Raw genomic sequence first — 21,147 nt, 5'->3', positions numbered from 1 at the left:
GTTTCCTACTTATTGATTGATAATCAATGTCATATCTTCGTGATTTTTTTTTTGTTTTCTCTTCAGATGCATGTTCAGCTCTTTCAGTATTTTTGTTGTCCTTGCAGTGGCGGATCCAGGGGGAGGGTTCTTTTTTTGGACGATCAATGCATTTGAATGGGAACATAGTTGGACCCCCCTTGTCCTGGGTTGGGAACCCCCCTTTTAAAATGGCTGGATCCGGCCCTGTCTTGGTATTAGTTCCCAAGGCGGATTCAGTAAAGGAAGCTACCACCCTGGAGCTCATGATATACATGTATATAGATACATATATGGTTGTAAATTAATCGGCATAAACGACATATACTAAAAATTTGTACAGAAGCTCTTCTAATCTCTTCTGGAAGTTTTGTGGTAATCAAACTATAAAAAAAATGCTATCATTTCTGTTCCTGTTGTGACAAACATTCAATACCCCAACAGATACTGTTATATTTCTTTCATAGTAAATAATGTTATGTAATATTTATTCCATAAAAAATTAAATAAAATGGAACTTGAATTATAAAGGATCTCTAATAGATGACACAAGTCGCATGCCTATCTACCGTTTGCATTTACCGGTTGGTTACCTGTCCCTCCTTTTTCAAATTTCTGAATCCGAATCTGATTTCTATATTAATTTCTTCCTGGATTATTTTCAGGAATTTATATTTTATTCTCCCAATATTAAGTACTTCAGGCGCGGATCCAGAGGGGTTTTTTTTTTTGACCGATCAATGCATTTGAATGGGAGCATATAGCTGGAACCCCCCCTTTACTCTGGGTTGGGACCCCCCCCCCTTTTTAAAATGGCTGGATCCGCCCCTGTACTTTACTGAATATAATTATTTTTTTTATATTTTCTTTCATTAAATTTCTATACATGAATTCATATCGAATGTAAAATAACAACGGAGATCACACGCTGAAATGTCTCGCCTTCTTTACTAACCATTGATATTATGCTGATCGTCCTAAATATAAAGCTTTATTTCAACTGTCACATTAACTTAACATTAACCATAGACATATAATACAATATAACCAAGAAAACAAAACAGTGACCAATGAACCATGAGAATGACGTCAAGGTCAGATGAACCATACCAGGCAGGCAAGTACAGCTAACAATTCTTCCAGACAACAAATATAGTTGACTTATTGCTTATAGTTTATAAGAAAAACAGACCAAAACACAAAAACCTAACACTGAACAATGAACAATGAACCATGAAAATGAGGTCAAGGTAAAATAAAACCAACGCGACTGACATAGATCATAAAATATTTCCATACACCAAATATGGTTGACCTATTGCATATAGTATTAGAAAGAAAGACCAAAACTCAAAAACTTAACTTTGACCCACTGAACCATGAAAATGAGGTCACGAGGTCAGATGATACCTGCCAGTTAGACATGTACACCATACAATCATTCCGAACACTAAATAAAGTAGACCTATTGGCATACAGTATAAGAAAAACAGACCAAAAACACAAAAAACTTAACACTGAAAAATGAACCGTGAAAATGAGGTCAATGTAAGAGTCGTAAAATAAAACCTGCGCGACTGACATAAAGATAATAAAATATTTCCATAAACCAAATATAGTGTTGACCTATTGACTATATATATATAGTATTATAGTATTAGAAAAAAAGACCAAAACTCAAAAAATTAAATTTGACCACTGAACCATGAAAATGCGGTAAAGGTCAGATGACACCTGCCAGCTGAAATGTACACTTTACAATCATTCCATACACCTCCAAGACAATGAATGATTTATTTCTCAGTTTTATCAAGGATATCGATCATTTGTATAGCAACTATACAAATCCTTGGTTCAATCTCAATCTCAATGAGATTGGTTCCATCTGAGACTATTATATTAAACAAGAGACATATATAATACACAATGTATTCATATGTGTATTATATTTGTCTCTGATAAAACAGATGTGGAATAGTAGTCTCATATGTAATATTTTAATCTTTAATTTATAAGCTTCCGTGAAAAAGGACTAAAATAAAAAACAAACAAACAAACATGAAATGAAACACTTAATCCAATTTGCCCGTTTATCTAATTTTAACAATGTTTAATTTACTAAAATAACAACTGTCCTAATTTTTATTGACAAGCACCTGCCGCCGGCAACTTCAAAGTTTACAAACATGACGTCACAACCGGAAGTTCAATCACTTCCGAGTGGAAACAACAAAAATCAAGCACTGAACCAGTGTCTGGAAAGTAGCAAGAATGTCTAACAGATATGAATGTAACGCGTTTGAATACAATTTTGCCATTTTGGTAAGAATTCCTGACAGTTTTCAGAATAGTGCAAGAAAATTTGATCCCGAGGCAGAGGTTGACATGGAAAAAGCGCGTAAAGAGCACAAAGATCTTGTGGAGACTCTAAAAAAATGTGATGTGAGAACAATTGAGCTTGACGGGACAGAAGAATACCCAGAATGTCCGTTTGTTGACGACTGTGTTGTAGCTATTGGTAATACGGCCCTTATAACAAGACCTGGAAGTAAAACTAGACAAGGAGAGGTAAGCCAAAGCCTAGTATAAAACCTATTAAAAGTCCTATTAACAGGGCGTGACAATCTGTATGTTTGGTCAAAGGTACCAATTCTAGCTTGAACTCATCAGGAAAGAGAGCACTTGATGACAACAATTGTAAAGTAGGTATTAAGGGCTCTGAAATTTGCCCCTATTGACTGAATACGGGTCTGTTCGCCAAAGATCACTTTCTCTCCAATTCCTGTTCCCACTCTTTTACGTTTGCACCCTTTTTAAAGGTTTTGTGTTTAATTATTTTTAATAGCGTTTTAGTTATCTTCAAAATAAAGATAATGAGTTGTACATAATTCTAAACACTTAAACAGTTTTACCCTACTGCATCAAGTAACCACTAAGCCAATGAATTTACATGAACGGTTACACCTTGCAATACACCCCAATTTTACTAGCTACATTTACATGTATACAATATACTTGCAGGTTAGTGAAATCAGACGATATTTACAGAGTCAGATGAAAATGACCATTGTAGAGATTAGAGATCCTGATGCGATTGTGGAAGGAGGAGATGTATTATTTACAGGTATGGGTTACTGACAACATTTAATCAAGAAAAGATACACCTGTACATGTACGAATGCTAGTCAATTCGTTCCAAGTCCGATTCGTTCCAAGCAAGTTCGTTCCAGATTTGGACAATTCGTAGCAAGTTAATTGTCAATTCGTTCCAACTGATTTATTTCATTATTAATCAGACTTAACAATGTGTTCCACCTGATTAAGTTCATTATTAAATCAGACTTAACAATTTGTTCCAACTTTTTATAATGTATATGTCCGTATATCACTGTATTCGTGTAAATCAACCTACAGTGCACGGCAAAAATCAGCAATTCCTTGTCCATTTTTTCTGTATATTTCATATAAAAGATCATTTTTCAATAACATATGTTCATCCTAACAGTTCATAGATAATTGTTTAATAGTCTTTCAGTATTTCACATATATTTCATTTTGCTGGTCAACGGATGACACAATGATAAGTACAACAGATGTCATCAGTTGAGTAACTGTAATTTGCTGTCTTCTTTAGCTGTCCCAAAGCTCCATCATCTTGGACTGTGATCTGTTTGTCGGTTTCGTATGTAAGGACACTGAGTAAATTTTTATATTGTAAAAAATACACAACCAGTGCTAATGAGTAGTAACGATGCAGGTAAGAAAAACATAGCAAATGTGGTATGTCAGCCTTCAATTATTATTGACAAGCGTTTATGACCCAAGATAAGAACAATATTATTCTTTTGATGAATGCATTAACAACTGTTATGCGCACATCAGTGAAATACAATAATCAATTATAATGATAACTATTTCTTTGAAAATATCACTAGTTAGTCACTTTATTCATACTTAAAATATTAAATTTGTCATCAAATACTTACCTTAATAATTAATAATTATCATGCCCAATATATTGTTCTTCCCAATTAATAAACCATAGAATTGTTTTAGATACGTATTTATATTCATTTTTTATAAGTACAGCATTAAAAATTAAAATAATAAGGCTATTTAAATGGTTAATATTGTTTAATACTGTTCTTAAATAAGTTGGAACGAACTAACCAGTTTTTGGAAAAGTTGGAACGAACTGACCAAGCAACTTGAGACGAATTTGTTGGTACGAATCAGAGTTGGAACGAATCATCCAGATACCACATGTACATTTGTATATCAGAAATATACTGAGCCAAAAAAGTTTAGCAACAAAAATGTGAATTTTTTTTTTATTACAAAATCATAGCAGCATATAATTTTAATAATAACAAAATGGAATTATGACATGTCAGAAGCAGCATGAATGTTTATCACTCACATTCATGAGGATTTTCTTTGTATGGAGTGCGGGAGGGTCAAAATGCGGAAATGAGTACAGTGTTATTCAAAATCAATTTCACAGCCATGCCCAAAGTGTACCAATGAAGGATTGACAGGCACACCAGCAGCTGCCCTTAGTCAATGCACTACTTTTGTGGCCGGAAAAAAACTTGTCACATGTTGAAAGTAAAGCGAAGGTAGCGCTCCTCCCTTGACAATAGTTGTTTTGGTCTACGATACATCAACCTATCCTGTGCAGTTGCAATTTGTCGATATCTGTGTGTTAGTCTCTATACTATTGCCTTATGCACATTTAATCGAGTCACGATGTCAGCAACACTCATTCCGGCATCAACCATTGCAAGAGCTTTCTGATGGTCATTTTCAAGGAGGCCTGGTTGACACCGCATGTAATTTTTTCAAAGGTGTATGTGTTTTTCTTGCCAATGGTGTGTTTCTGAACGTTAGTGACAAAGAAATTTTTAATATCGTTTTAAAAATACAGGTACAAGAGGTAAAACATCAATTAGACGTGCAAAGCTGAAATGGCGCGAAATCAATAATTAGGGAAAAAGTGCGACTGTTTTAAATTACAGGTAAAACTAAGGATTATATCAATGATGTTTAAATAATTTTTTTCCAGAAAGAACAAAAAAATAATTAAAAAAAAAAGTGTTGCTAAACTTTTTTGGCTCAGTATAGTTATAGATGTTTCATTAACATGATTGAGCAATATATTGGATTTCCTTTATTGATGTGTTTTGAATATATCCAAATTTTTTGTTCCAATTTATGCAAGCATATCAAATGCGTCAAAAAAAAATTGTCTGCTAAAGTCCTAAAGTTAAAAAAAAAGGTTAAATTACAGGAAAAGAGATATTTGTTGGTATTGGAACTGGTAGAAGGACCAATGAAAAGGGTGCTCAGGCTGTAGTTGATGCCTTCCCAGAATACAATGTGACACCCATAAATGTACCAGGATCTAGAAGACTGAAATCTATGCTCAGCATGGCAGGATGGGATATAATTGCTGTTGGAAGTAGTGAAGAAGCTCTTTTAACATTTAAGGTATATTTTTGTTTTTTTTCTTGAACTTGAGTTATTTACTACTAAGCGGTATGCAATTAATTGGAGTCAACTATATTTAGACATATACAATGTATATATATGTAAAAAAAAACATCAAATTGTAAAAATATTTGAGTACTTCTGCAAAAAATCACAGGGACGGAATTTGAAATCATAGTTAACATGATTAGCAGATAGAAAAGTTATACAGTAAAGATAAAATGATTTAGTTTACTGATTAACCCATGTATGCCATATTGATTATAAATGTTTTGTTTGTTCATACACTGTTATAACACATTTTTATAATCATAAGATTTAAGAAGCATAAAACTTTCCATTCCTTTAAATTGTTGAGACGATTTTCACATACTTATTTTAAACATGCCCAATGGTAAAGACCTTTGTCTAGAGTCAGTGTTCTTTTTTTCTCCAGTTGCCAATATTAGATATAAAAGCTGCTTGATCAGCCCCTGATTTGTATTTGTACATACATTTAACATTTTACACAAAGGTTGTAAATTACGAATTTGGGAGACCAATAAGTATAAACGTACAAGAAGTAGATTTAGACCTTATAGATACATGTATGTATTTATTCAATATATAATTAAGATTAAATTAAAATGATATGATGCTGATGGAGAAACCTGATCACATTTTATTTCAGCAAATGAAGAGTCTTGCACAGTACAAGTATCGTATATTGAGACTGGACAGTGATGATGCAGCTAATATGCTGTATGTAAATGGTAGACTTATACACAGAAGCAGAGATGAAATCGGTGAAAAAAGTTATAGTGTATGTATTATATATTGTCTGTAAAACCTACATGAAAAAATGTTAAGAATGTTTTTACAAAAGTAAATTCAACATGCACACACTTTAACAGTCTTCACACCGAGTGGCAGCCCAGGCTGGTGAAATTGCTCTCGGGCCTGTAAAAATAAGACCTACAGGCCAACAGAATCTAACTAAAAATTTTCAAAAATTGAGCTGCGGGCCTGTAGATTAGCAGTTCAGGGTGAAGACTGCTTTAATTGCAGTTTTTAAGGCATGAATATTTCATTATGAACACTTCAGTTGTTTTAATGGTAATTGTCAACACAGATGATGCAAAAAATTAAGATAAAAACTACTTTTGTTTGATTTTTAATATGAAATAAACAGGCAAAAATCATGTCAATTTTAAAATTTGAGAGATAATTAGTGGTAAAATGATTTTGTTCAAAGGTTTAATGAAATGTTAGTCAACTTAATGTATTTGTATAACACACTTTCACCACATTTGATTTTGTTGTTAAAGGTTACACACATATATTGTATATATGTATACACTGTTTTGTTAACATCTCGACTAATATAAATAATAATTTTTCACATATATAATAACTATAAAAAAATTATTCTGGTGGGATCTACTCAACTGCTAAAAATTTGATATAAACATTCACAAGATACTATTATCTGGCTTATTAGGGCTGGCTTGTGCTTATTTCTAACCTTTTGTAACCTTGAGCCTCTGTTTGGACAGGTGTAATAGCATGTCCTTCCTCAGGGAGAAATCATTTAAAAATCATGTTCAACTCTTGATCACCTATCATTCTTATAGTGTTAACAAGTTTAGATTTTAATCTGAAATGATATTATTTGGTAAAGTTATGTAATATTTGAAATATAAATATTGTTAAACTGTACTTCCTATTATCTGACAGATTTAATGTAATCACTGGTAATCATCCATTTAAATATGACAAGATGTTGATTTTATTAATTGTTACTAATTTACTACTAGTCATGTAATAGTTTACACAGTGTAAACACTTAAGGCCATAAAAGAAACATGTAAATTTATATATAGAATTGCAGTACTAACAAGTTTATATGATAAAAGTTGGAATATGAATTTTACTGTAATCCTCAAATATTACTTTCTAATTTTTTATAAAGGTTAAAATCTGTAAAATCTACATGAAAATTCCATACTATTGTTTTAATGAGAGATAACTCTAAATGGTTTAATTTATGCGGCAAAAACAAATAAATACATAAATACTTTGATCATTTTCACAAAAAGATGTATACATGTACATGCTTAATTATATATATGACATGGCTTTGAATAGCAGAGAACATCATGTTAATAGCTTTAGCATTTTTCCATACAGGCTATACAAGATAATTTAGACCATAATGGTCTGCATCATGAAGTTACATGTCAGGAACTTACAAAATCAGGTGGAAATCTCATCCGCAGTGTCTTGTTGGTACTTGGCAATACCCTTTATCGAAAAATTATTTCCACCTTACCTTGAAAGGTAGTATGACAAATTTGGGTGTTCATTGTGCATGTTATTTTGAGATGGATGGAATTTCAGTCGGCTTTAAACAGCATTGTTCATTATTTGACAATATGATTGTTTATTTGCTTGTTAATTTTTATAATTTTTTTTTTTTAGTTTTTTTTTCAGATATTTTTGTTGTTGATAGTATCCATATTGATATTTATTAATAGCTTGAAATTATTTGTCATTTGTTTTTGACTTATCTTGTTCATCAAACATTCAATTTTTAGAATGTACATTACATACTCTTGCATATCAGAAGTACATGAGTCTGAGTATTTAGAAAATTGCACAACCTACAATATATTATCATGCCCAGTTGAGAATGACCTTGAAATGTGATGATTCCCCCCTTTTTTAACCGGATTTTTGTTACAAAAATGTCGGTTATTGATTTGGGGATGTACGTCGGGCGGTCGGGCTGTCGGGCGGGCGGCAATCAAATGTTGTCCGTGCATTAACTCATGAACCGTTCAACCAAAGCTTTTAAAATTTTAATATGTTATTACTGACAACTATACGAAGGTCAAGTTCAATAATGACGATTTTGACTTTTACCGTTCAGGAGTTATGGTTCTTGAAAGATTGAAAAATGGAGTTTCCAGTCGTGTCCGTGCATTTACGCATGAACTCTTCTACCAAAGCTTCCCAAATTTTAATATGTTGTTACTGATGACAGAATGGAGGTCAAGTTTAATAATGACGATTTTGACTTTTACCGTTCAGGAGTTATGGTTCTTGAAAGATTGAAAAATGGAGTTTCCAGTCGTGTCGGTGCATTTATGCATGAACTGTTCTATTAAAGCTTCCGAAATTTTAATATGCTGTTACTGATGACAAAATGGAGGTCAAGTTCAATAATGACGATTTTGACTTTTACCGTTCAGGCGTTATGGTTCTTGAAAGATCGTAAAATGGCGTTTCCATTCACATTGTTGCATTTACTCATGAACCATTCAATCTAAGCTTTTCAAATTTTAATATGTTGATACTGATGACAAAATGGAGGTCAAATTTGATATTGACGATTTTCACTTTCACCATTCATCAGTAATTGTTCTTGTGATATTGCCAGGACACAAATAAATGTTAACAAATCCGGTTTGCTGTCGTTGTGACAGCCTCTTGTTGTTTATTAAGTGGTGATGGAAGAATTGTGGTATGTTGTGATTTAAAGGTAAAATCTAACAGCATGGAATACATTTTTTTATTTTTTTATTTCATTAACTTTATAATTTATTTGTTGTTTGCATGTACTGGCTTTTTTCAAGTAACATTTGACTATGCTTTTGATATTTATACTTGATAACATTTTTTATCAAAATAAAGATGCGTGCTAACATTTAAGATGTTAACTTTCTTACAAAGACAAAATTATATATTTGGAAGAAATGTTATTTAACCATTGTAACAACTAATTTAATAAGCTTTTTAAGAAAAATGATTAAATTAAGAAGCTGTATCAAACTTGCAATTTATACATATATTTATTATTTACCAATTATACTTTAGAGATCTCGATCAGAGCTATGTTGAGCTTTGTCCAGTAATAAGCAAGTATTGAAAAATCACATTTTGGCAGGTAGCAGATTTCATATTCATTTGATATCATCAATTTTATAAACCAACTTATTTTCATGAGTAATTTTGATTTTGAATCTTTGTCTAGTATAAATGTAAGGCTTACTTAAATCATCAGGCATATGAAAAATTTGGACCTTCTTTTCTTCCCTTGAATATAGAAATTAAGAAAATTAGAAAATTATGGAAATAAATACCCTTGAAATCCGAGAAAGAGAATTACATGAAATATTTTATTGGAAAAATTAGTTGGTTTATAGTAATCATTACAGACATTATATATTAAGGTGCATATGTACTAATTATATATATATTTTTTTTTTAGATACTGGATGAAAAAATTACTTATGCCAAACACAAGGTTGGATTTTGGGAGATCAGCAAGACTGGTGGCTATCTTTCTAGTGCTGTACTACTCATAAACAGAAACAAAAAGCCTAATTCTATTGTATCTAACATTACCAGAGAAGATACAACTAATTATTCGGAATGGAGGGCTTTGTAAAGGGATATGGAAAATTGCAGCAATATTATTAAAAGCTATTTTAGATTTTTAATGGGTCTGGCATTTACACATAAACATATTCATATATATACAGTATGATAATTCTTGAGAAAAAACACATAGGTTTTTTTTGTACATGATATATACATTTTTTTATTTTTTTTAAACATAAATTGTAAATGTGACCTTATATGGAGTTATATTGATTTATTTTATAATATTTTTACACCTTTTTTCTTGAAAGTAAATATTTGGTTGTCTCTTTGACACATTCTGTGTTTCCATTTTCAGTTTTAGCAATGAGAGTATATGGATTATACAAAAATATATTTATTAAGATCTGTTTTACCATTTTTCCATAGGTATTCCATCCAATCATTTAGTAATGCATTGCAAGAAAATTGGTAAGGAGTTTGATGATTTTGATATGAATCATTGTAGTGGAATTTATAACAACTACAGCAAAACTCTCTTCATAGAATTATTTTGTTGTTGTTGAATGTACATTTATGGTGCTATGAATATCCGACAATCTAGGAAAGATAAAACTATATTCATGTGTAATAATCATGCATGATGTTGAAAAAACAGAAATTATTGATAAACTTTTATTGTTTGGTACATGTATATGTGTAAAGTCTGTGTGTAGATACCAGTAAAGTTTTAATCAAAATTACGTCCAATTCAAAAGTGGACTGGTATCATTTAAGATGTAATTCTGATTTTAATTTTAATACCCATTTTATTTGCTTATCACCTTAGCTATTATCTTTTTAAATACTGCCATATCCATATCTTGTTAAATTGTTCTTAAGAATTATATTACATTTTTTTTAGCAAAACCCTTTTATGCTTTTTGCATATGATTTGTATCAGCTAGACAGACGAAAAAATAAAGATTTCATTGAAAGTAATCAAGGCTTTTAGTAAAATACAGAAGTTGCTATTAAAAATATTATTAAAGTAAATAAACAATAGATAAAATTTCATAATTTAACTTTTTTTGTAGGAAAGTCAATGACATCCTCTGTTTTAATAGATATATAATACATTGTACTTTTATTTGTCAACCAGTAAAGTTAACTGTTTGATACACCTAATTTTGATGATATCCTTGATTTAATCAGTAAAAAATTTTGAAAGAAAATTAATAGGTCAGTTTGTGTTCTTTTTGAAGATTTTAGTATGAGTTATATTTCATGATATAATTAATCAAGAACAATAAAGAGGTTGAAATCTCCCAAATAAAGGAAAATTGCAGCTGTCATTTCTCTTAACATCATTTAAATAAGATGTAGATGTTACTACTCTGTAATAGAAAATTAAGTAATATACTAGTAATCAGATTACACCTATAAACCATTTAAAAAGAAATACGGCATAATTTGTAATTTATAAAATATTTTGAATTTATTTCATGTTGAGAGTTGTTAAAACTCATTAGCTTGTAAAATTACATAAAAATACCTCAAACTTGAAAAATTCCATATTGATGTTTAGTAGGTACTATGTGTTGTAAAGTCACTGTTTTGGGTGTATTTCCTTTTAAGGTTGTTCTGTGATGTTTTTTAATGTCAAATAACCGATTTCTTCGTTCAAATCATCTAAAAATCTTATTTTTTATGTCTTCCTTTTTCATTCAAATGTGAATTGAACGTTTAAGAGTGTTTACTTGCTCAAACAGAAGAAAGTAAAAATAACAGTTCTTTTTGAAGTTATTTATAATTTTACTATTCAATTTATTAAGCAGGACATAGCTTGAATTGATCCTTTTTTTTTACATGTTATACCCTCATTTGTGTTGTGAGTAAATTTATTTTTTATTTTATTAAATATATTTTAACTAAATTTTATTTTATATAAATTTTATGTTGTGATGTTTAATTCAAATGTTTTTTTCCTGTTATTGGTGTAAAGAACATTTTCTATAATGGGTGTTAATAAATGTATTAAACATGTTATTTTTGTTATGAATGAAAACTTACATTTTTTCAATAAACATTTTATTTTAAAAATTGTTTACAATTTATGCATATAGAAGGGAAAAATATTTTTTTTGTCGTTTTTTGTATGATTTCAGATATTACATCTTAATCATTATCTCAATTGTAGATTAAATCAATGCTAATTGCAATTTTCATACAATCATGTCACTTAGAATTTTTCTGTATATTAATTCTGTATGAAACAAATCATTTTTGTATTTTTCAATTTAGCATTATTGTATTTAATGTTTCAAATTTGGAATTGCAGCTTCATTATGAAAAATATATATAAATATATAAAAAGCCTTAATTATTTGTTTTTATTTTGTAATGGTCAGTTTTCTGGTCACATGTCTGAATGTATGGCTGTGCCATTTATCCAAGATATTTAATTTGTCTGAATTTAGTAGTAAAATAGAAACAACATGTTATAAATTTCATGTGTCGGTAGTGCTTTTCTGAGGTTACCTTCATCAGGAACGCTCAAAGCTGAATATTTGAAAGCAGGTGATGTATAAGATCTGTAACAGTTGAAGAGCTATGTAACCAAAAAGTACCTTAAAAATAGCAATCAAAAAAATAATCAGCTGAACGATAGTTATAAATATGTCAACTCTATTGAAATATTCTTTTAACTCTTAATAGAGTCATTGCCCTTTCTTGACGATTTTTACCAAAAAGTGGCTATTGCTGAAAATGCAGGGAAGAAAAAAAGGTCTTAAGAGCCTCTAGTTACACGTTACGGACAAAAACTGTTGGAGATAGAATGAAATTTTGAACAACAAAAATGATTAACATAATAAGATCTATACTAGGAGATATTGCCATTGTTACATTCTTTGCAATTTTGTTTGTGTTATTTACTGGGTAAATCTATAGTAGACAGATAACCTGTTGACATACATTTAGATTGTTATTGGCTGGGTAAATCTATAGTAGACAGAAAACCTGTTGACATACATTTAGATTGTTATTGGCTGGGTAAATCTATAGTAGACAGATAACCTGTTGATATACATTTAGATTGTTATTGGCTGGGTAAATCTATAGTAGACAGATAACCTGTTGACATACATTTAGATTGTTTTAGGCAAGGTAAATCTATAGTAGACAGATAACCTGTTGACATACATTTAGATTGTTTTAGGCAAGGTAAATCTATAGTAGACAGATAACCTGTTGACATGCATTTAGATTGTTATTGGCTGGGTAAATCTATAGTAGACAGATAACCTGTTGACATATTTTTAGATTGTTATTGGCTGGGTAAATCTATAGTAGACAAATAACCTTTTGACATGCATTTAGATTGTTATTGGCTGGGTAAATCTATAATAGACAGATAACCTGTTGACATGCATTTAGATTGTTATTGGCTGGGTAAATCTATAGTAGACAGATAACCTGTTGACATACATTTAGATTGTTATTGGCTGGGTAAATCGATAATAGACAGATAACCTGTTGACATACATTTAGATTTTTATTGGCTGGGTAAATCTAAAATAGACAGATAACCTGTTGACATACATTTAGATTGTTATTGGCTGGGTAAATCTATAATAGACAGACTCACAGATAACCTGTTGACATACATTTAGATACAGACTAGACACAAACGACGGGTGTAGCATGTGGAGCAAGTTTTTGGTGGGTTTCATGTTGCTCAGTCTTTATTTATCTATATTGGGTTTTGTGTACTATTGTTTTGTGTATAGATATAGGAAGATGTGGTATGAGTGCCAATGAGACAACTCTCCATCCAAATAACAATGTATAAAAGAAAACCATTATAGGTCAATGTACGGCCTTCAACACGGAGCTTTGGCTCACACCGAACAACAAGGTATAAAGGGCCCCAAAAATACTAGTGTAAAACCATTCGAACGGGAAAACTGTCTGTTTGTCTTTCTGTTTTAGTCAGTTTATTCAGAGATTGAATGTACATTTGATATATTTCGCCTTTCTTTTAGCTTAGTATTCTTTACTTAATACCATCAGCGGTACCATTTTTCTTGCACCTGCGCATTTCGACAATACATGTCTTTTCAGTGATACTCGTAATCAAAATATTTGAAATCCAAAGCTTATATAAAAGATGAAGAGCTATAATCCAAAGGGTCCAAAAAGTATAGCCAAATCCATTAAAGGAATGAGAGCTTTGTATGAGGGAAATACATTCCTTAATTAATAATAATTTCTACAGTGCTCCTTCACAGAAATTATAATTGATTTTTTCAATAGTTATAAGGTTTTCAAATTCATAAACCTTTTAAATTGTTCTATCATGTAGTTAAATATCATTATCTGAATATACTAAAAGGTATATAGGTATTTGTAGTAAGTTTATATATACAAATTACAAAATCTTTACTACTTGTCCTATATATCTCCCTAGTCAGTAGTTAAAAAAAAAATGTATATCCAAAATTGAAATTATGTCTCATTTGTATAAAAGATGTGTAATATACATCTAGCGGAGAAACATTCTCAGATCAGTCCTAAGTACCTTTTTAGAATTATGCACAAGAATTCGGAACAAAAAAAAGACTAAACCTGAAGGTACATTACGAAATATATTAAATCTAAATACTAGTGTTGTCAACGGTTAACCGGTTAACCGTTCGGACGACCGAATACCGAATTCCAAAATCGCTAACCGGTTAACCGGACTTTTTTTCAATTTTAATAGATTTGATATAAATTTGTATTCAAATCATTAAATAGTTGTGTTTTTTTTTTTAAATTGTCATCGTGGTAATTAATTTGACTGATCAATTGTCCAGCATATTGATTGGTTTGTTAATCCAAAAATATAAAATTAATTAGAACTTGTCTCTCAGCTCGGGGCAAGATCTTAAGGAAACACAGTTAGTTTCATGTTTTTAAACAGTAACTTTTAATCAGTAATACAATTAAATTTTACGATTTACTTCATTATTTCATTTTTGATCTTATATTTGTAGACCTACATCTGAATGTGCAATCTACGTCGTGCATGTCTTTGTCAATCTTTTAACTAAATTAATTGAAACACCTCTCATTATTTTCGGAGACAACAAGACAAAATGGAAGAATCATCGGTTTCAGACATATTCAATTCTACGAGATGAAGACGTTTTTTTATATTTCAATTTGAAGTTAGTACAAACGCCATAGTTGATACCGTGTATTTGATTATTAAAAGTCAAATTTCGACAGGAATCTTCACAGACAAGCCTTATAAAACCAAAGGCCAAAATTCAATTCATCGTATTATAAAAACGTAAATGTATGACTTTGATGGAATGTAGTCACATTGACACCCATACCACATCTTCTTATATCGATTTTTAGGGTACTATTTACAAGGCATTCAAACATCAACTTAAACTACCGGTTAACCGGTTAATCGGTATACGATTAACCGGTTAGGCAAAAGTGTACGATTTGACAACACTTCTAAATACAAAGCCCGTCTCCTTCAAAGAGCTTCCCTCTCAATGATCGTCATGGAGACAATGACCGATTGACTGTTATTTTCCTGACTTGGAACGTTCACTAACTAGAATCTGCACTTAGTTATTTCAGTTCAATTTTACTAGACATTTCGTCAAAATGATAGTACAAAATCAGACCTGCTTGTACATTAACACCCAACATCTGTAGCTTGTATTACACACAACGATTGAACCTTTTTATTGATCCAGTATGGTGTCAATTTTGCAAAATGTGTTCATCCAAAATCTTTCCAAAGACATTTCCGTGGTACTGTCAACGATATAAATACTTTGAGATCTGCCTTAGAAATCAGAGTTCAAAGGTGGATTGAGTTGATGGGTTCACTTACACCCATAATCACTACACTAGCAACACGTGTGCTTGAGAAATTGGAGTACACAGTATAAACTCATCATATATACCAGATATTTTAAAATTTTGTACGCCATACGCATGTTTCGTCTACAAAAGACTCATTCGTGACTCTCGATTCAAATTGAAAAAAAATGTCAAATACAGCTTTTGTAATCTATCCCTGGTTAATTGCTGAGTGATTCGAAAAATTCAAAGTTTGGTAAACATTTGCTTTATTTATAATTTTGACCATTTCAATGATAAATCATGTCAGCACTGAAGTGTTGACTACTAGGGTGGGGATAACTTTGCGGAGGAAACCTCAACCAGAAGTGGCGTTAACCCAGTGGCCGTATACACTCATCATATATACCAGGATTAAAATTTAGAACTCCAGACGTGCGTTTCGTTTGCAAAAGCCTGACCAGTGACGCCAATAAAAAACAAAAAAGTCAAATAAAGTATGAAGTTGAAGAGCATTGCTAATGTAAAGTTCTGGGTTAAAAAACCTAAGTTATTCGAAAAATAGATAGTTAATATGGTTCGGGGGTTGGGGTTTCAATTGTAACAAGATTTTTGAACATTCACATAAGACAGAGGTTTGGGACGACTTATATTCTCTGATTTCTCTTGCCACGTAGAACATTTTATACTTATTCGATTCTACATATTGTTTACGTTTTGTGTGTAATTTGAAACAAAATGTTAAGGGTAAATGGTTAAGTTCACATGACACCATTGACCTATGATCCTTTATTAGGTCATATGGTCCCATGATCCTTACTAAAGACTCCATTCTGTATTACTTACTGTTCTAAAACCAAAAAAAAAAAAAAAAAAAAAATAAATTTAGTAAATTGCATAAATGTGTTTGACATTTAATGATAATAATATAATAATGATGAAAATGTATGTTAAAAATAATTGAGCACTTATATTTAAAAAGAGTTATAAAAGGATATGACAACAAAATCTGGCTTGAGTTGATAGCATTCTGATTTCAAGATGTTTTCCAACGTTATTTTGAACGCGGTATTTTTAATGCTGAGTCTTGTTACCTTAGCAGACGGTTATTGTTTTATGTCATATGCTGGTCCAGGTTTAAAAGGTAAGCTTATTATCCATTATTTGACAACTTGTATAACCTTTTATCTTGTATGATTTTTTTCACGGTTTGTTTTTTAATTGCATCGTTGTATTATGTTTTGTGACAACTTTATAGCAAAATATATACATGGTACTTTACCGCGTTTTGCTTTACGTTTTGGTTCATTTTGGTTAGATTAGATGACAGTAGGTTCTTGGACTTATTGAACCATCTTTTATCTGAAACTCTGTATTACGTTTGATTTTCAAATAGTGTGGTATCGAGCATCACGGAAGAGGAATTTGTTGTCTGATGCCAGTGGCGGATACAGAACTTTTCATAAGGGGGCTCTCTGACTGACATTAGAGGGGTCGCTCCAGTTAACATCAGTGATTCCCTATATAATCAACCAAATTTTCCACACGAAAGGGGGGATGCAGGGCCCCAACCCACCTGGATCCGCCTTTGGGTGCAGTAAAATATCTACTAGCAATGCCGTTATCATAAAGTGTAGCAATAACCATACCAGCATTATGAAGTATGTTAGTTACTCACTTTATGCTGTTTTAACGTCTTGTACTAGGATATTGTAGCACATTTAAAAAAAAAATCATTAACCACCGTCTTCAAAGCATCAGAAGGAAAAACAATTGTAACGAACATTAAAATAATAAAAAATGCACATAACGTGATCATTCTCATTTCATATCAATTTTATTTATGAACTTTAAAGACGCTTTCCACCATAAGGATACGGACATGGCTCGTTTTCATTGTCATTCATTACAGCCTTATCTGAGCATGCCCATTTTTTTTTGAATGAACACATACATCTTGTATAGAAAATAAACATTCAACTATGAATTAAATCCTATATTCGTTACGCTACCAAAAAATCTGAAAATGTGTTGTTTCCATCAATTAATTAGTTTGTCATTTAATTAAACTAGTCCAAATGTTAAAACCACAGGAAAACGTACTATTCGATATTCACGATCCATAAACACCCTTTCAATTGATAATTTTTTTATGTATATTGAAATATGAAATTCAATAATTAGTTTGGCTTGCCAATCAATAAATAAGTTGCGGGGTAGTAGACCTTTTCAACATCTCTCGACACCGACTAATGACACCTACAGTTTACAGGTAAAATGGATGGGTCGTCTCAAAGACAAAAACCATAGTGATTATCATTTCGAGAAATCAAGAAAGCAGAAACGCCAAAACACGCAAGAGAAAACACGAAAACGCGAAAACGCGAAATGAATTCTTGATTTTGCGTTTTTGCTTTCTCTATTTCTCGATTTCCAAATTTCCTGATTACTCGATTTCCCGATTTCTCAATTTCTCGATTTCACTTTCTCGATTTCTAGATTTCTCCGAAAACACGAAAAGGGAAAAAAACGTCCGCATCCACCATACATATGTCTCTGTCATATAATATTCTTATTTCGTATGAATTTGCACGACATTTCATGTTGAATTGATTAAACAAATATTCCAATCATTCAGAATCCTAACACATTTTTTCTTCACTTTTGTGATTATGTGAGTCTTTCGCTAAATATTTGCCGCATGCCAATAACGATTTTATTTGTTGGTGTAAACGCTTTTATGATTTTTTTCAAAATTAAAAAGAATACTGAACCGTCCGTCCGTATCACACTTGAGAACACGACCAACTTTGTTTTTCCACCGATCTTTACCTTAGTTGATGTACATATTCAATTTTTACATAATTACATATTGATTTTTTAGGTCGAAGGAAAATATCACGTTTTTTTTTTTGTTATTTTTTTTTTTTTTATCAACGCTTCAAGATATCTTGTTCGAGACAAAGTTTTTCCTGGATGAATTTTGAAAAAAAAAATATAATTGACCCCTCGTTTCAATGTTACAACATTTAAGCAGTGATTGTTGAATACAACATTCAAGTGGAACACCAAATTGGTGAATTGAAATGATACAAAGTATTGAGTAAGTTATGGAGGCATCCAAGGCCAAAACTATTAGACATGTGCCGCCCTTGTTAACCGACATAATCATTGTTTAATTAAATATCAACTACAATAAAACATAATTTGTTCTTTTCGTTTTCAAAATTCAACCACGACAGCTAGAAGCTAAACGTCTAAAGATGAAATGTGACTTAAAGTATATCCTTTTCTTTATAATAAATTAAAAACAAACATGGACTCTGTAGGAAAGTTTTATCATTGTCAATGATTGAAAGCAATAAAATCAACAATGATCTCAATTTTTTTTATTTTTGAGACGACCCTTCACAGTTTACCTGTCGTAGTCGTTCTCAACTGTAGGTGTCGATAGATATTGAAAAGGTCTACTACAAAATTGCAAAATATTGAATTAATGTCATACTTGTGAAGAGTATAAATAAAGGAAACAAGGGTGGAGGGAAAAAAGGGGGGGTATACCAATGAGACATTTATAGTTCATAAGTCGAAAAGAAAATGTCTTTGCTAGGACAAAAATAACCCAAAAAACGGAAATACGACGAGTAGAACGAGTCCACACGTCACTGCATAAAAAAGTTTTTTCCCAGGTATATGCGAAATTTGAATCTCATTAATAAAAGATACTAACGACAAATGATATATGTGTTTGGCAAACTTAATAAAACTTATGCTGAAAGTCTCCAAGTTGAAAATTTTGGTTATACCTTTTAAATATATTTTTATTTAACAAAAATGCAAGCAGTGCTAATATAAGCTTCATTTGCAAATAATGTACTATTTCATACACATTCAGACTGTGTTGCACCAAATGAAGACCACTTAGAAGATGGTACACGTTATACATCATATGAGGAGTGTATCAGTTGTGATTGTAACAACGGCTTCCTGAATTGTTGTCAGTACGTATATGTTATAGTTCAATTTCCGGAAATATTCTTACTTTGTAAATAAATTTGTATAAATATTAATTCTTATATACATTTTTTATATTCTAAACACCAAATTTTATAAACTCAAACATTTCATATTTATTGCAAATGCTTAAAAGTCAATGTTATGGCATACCATTTGATGTTTTATGAGCATTCGAATGAATATTCAGGGAAAAGTAGTTCCAAATTCCTAAGACAAATTTGTCACAACCGAGATTTCTTGTTATTTTTATTTTACACAAGAAATATATGTATATGCACATCTTTTTAATCGGACCTTCCTTGCCGGTATTTATGAAGACAATAAACAAATGAATATGTTGGGGAACATGATAGAAACGTGAAGATGGTAGGTTGTAGGTCATACAAATAAAAAATAATGCATTGTCTCTGTTTTTTTATTATTTTCAGAATGGGTATAACTTTGGTGGACCTACATCCAGAATGCAAGGTTGTATTAGATGGACCATGCTGGGAAAAGGCTGTAATGAAAGACAATGAAAACGAGCCATGTCCACATCCGCATGGAGGAACGGGCCGTTAAAAAATAAAATTGATATGAAATGAGAATGCTAACGTTTTGTTTTGTTTCCAGTAAAAAACCACTATAACGTTGAAATTGTTGATTGTAAATGTAAAAGGAGACCGGGCCTTGCGGTCATAAAACTTTCGAGCACGATTTTTGTACTCAGACTCAAGAATCAACCAATCAAAATGCCGGATTTTGTGTTTCGAGCATGATTTTTGTGCTCCGAGCACTGAGCAAAGTTTTATGACTTCAACCCCGGGTTAGATAAGGTAAAGTTTATATAGATTTTAGGTTTAATAATATTTCCTCAATGATATTACTGTTCTATGTTCTATGTTGTGTTTTGTGTACTATTGTTTTGTCTATTTGTCCTTTTTTTTATAGCCATGTCGTTGTCAGTTTATTTTCAACTTATGAGCTTGAATGTCCAATTGGTATCTTTCGCCTCTCTTTTAATGAGTTTTAGCATAGTGTACTTTACTTAAAGTGCTCCTTCACAGAAATTAAAATTGATTTGTTCAATAATTTTTAGGTTTTTAAATTCATAAACTTCATAAACAATAAAAACATTGGTATCGTGTAGTTAAATATTATTTTTTGGATATATATTAAAAGGTAAAATACCTATTTTTAATAAGGTAATATATACAAATTACAAAATCTTTACTGCTTTTCCTGTACACCCCCTAGTCCGTAGTGTAAAAAAAGTTTAAATCCAAAATTAAAATTTTGTCTTATTATCCTTTTCATAATTTTGGTTTGGTTCCATTGAAATTTGCAATATGACTCAAATATGTATAGGCTTTTTTGTAAACCATCTTACACTCTGCTTGAGGGACTAGATAAATATTTATGATTTAC

At 31.1% G+C, this 21,147-nt stretch overlaps 2 protein-coding genes across 4 annotated transcripts; both read left to right on the top strand.

Annotated features, from left to right (window-relative positions):
• The first annotated feature begins 2,217 nt into the window (after positions 1-2,217).
• Positions 2,218-12,235, top strand: LOC143063953 (N(G),N(G)-dimethylarginine dimethylaminohydrolase 1-like). 3 transcript variants are annotated; one of them, XM_076236414.1, is made up of 6 exons: positions 2,218-2,586; positions 3,040-3,142; positions 5,309-5,508; positions 6,179-6,310; positions 7,678-7,827; positions 9,761-9,898. In XM_076236414.1, the coding sequence occupies exons 1-5, from the start codon at positions 2,290-2,292 to the stop codon at positions 7,822-7,824; spliced, it is 879 nt and encodes a 292-aa protein (XP_076092529.1). In that variant the 5' UTR covers positions 2,218-2,289; the 3' UTR covers positions 7,825-7,827; positions 9,761-9,898. The 3 variants fall into 3 exon arrangements, 2 of the variants coding, with proteins under 2 accessions (XP_076092529.1, XP_076092528.1); XR_012975147.1 differs by lacking the exons at positions 7,678-7,827; positions 9,761-9,898 and adding an exon at positions 6,556-6,583 and having other exon boundaries at positions 2,219-2,586; positions 6,179-6,400; XM_076236413.1 differs by lacking the exon at positions 7,678-7,827 and having other exon boundaries at positions 2,220-2,586; positions 9,761-12,235.
• Positions 12,236-16,708: 4,473 nt separating this feature from the next.
• On the top strand, positions 16,709-20,327 carry LOC143062320 (uncharacterized). Its single transcript, XM_076234044.1, has 3 exons — positions 16,709-16,867; positions 19,619-19,724; positions 20,169-20,327. The coding sequence occupies exons 1-3, from the start codon at positions 16,765-16,767 to the stop codon at positions 20,299-20,301; spliced, it is 342 nt and encodes a 113-aa protein (XP_076090159.1). The 5' UTR covers positions 16,709-16,764; the 3' UTR covers positions 20,302-20,327.
• Positions 20,328-21,147: the final 820 nt, after the last annotated feature.

This window comes from Mytilus galloprovincialis, chromosome 2, assembly GCF_965363235.1.
Source record: "Mytilus galloprovincialis chromosome 2, xbMytGall1.hap1.1, whole genome shotgun sequence".
Classification (NCBI taxonomy): Eukaryota; Metazoa; Mollusca; class Bivalvia; order Mytilida; family Mytilidae; genus Mytilus; species Mytilus galloprovincialis.
This window is presented reverse-complemented; position numbering and strand designations above follow the sequence as displayed.

Coding starts and splice junctions, on each gene's coding strand:
- LOC143063953 (XM_076236413.1), top strand. CDS start 2,290: ATGTCTAACAGATATGAATGTAACGCGTTTGAATACAATTTTGCCATT. Junction 5,509..6,178: donor AAGCTCTTTTAACATTTAAG/GTATATTTTTGT, acceptor ATTTTATTTCAG/CAAATGAAGAGTCTTGCACA. Junction 6,311..9,760: donor TCGGTGAAAAAAGTTATAGT/GTATGTATTATA, acceptor TTTTTTTTTTAG/ATACTGGATGAAAAAATTAC.
- LOC143062320 (XM_076234044.1), top strand. CDS start 16,765: ATGTTTTCCAACGTTATTTTGAACGCGGTATTTTTAATGCTGAGTCTT. Junction 16,868..19,618: donor TGCTGGTCCAGGTTTAAAAG/GTAAGCTTATTA, acceptor ATACACATTCAG/ACTGTGTTGCACCAAATGAA. Junction 19,725..20,168: donor GGCTTCCTGAATTGTTGTCA/GTACGTATATGT, acceptor TATTATTTTCAG/AATGGGTATAACTTTGGTGG.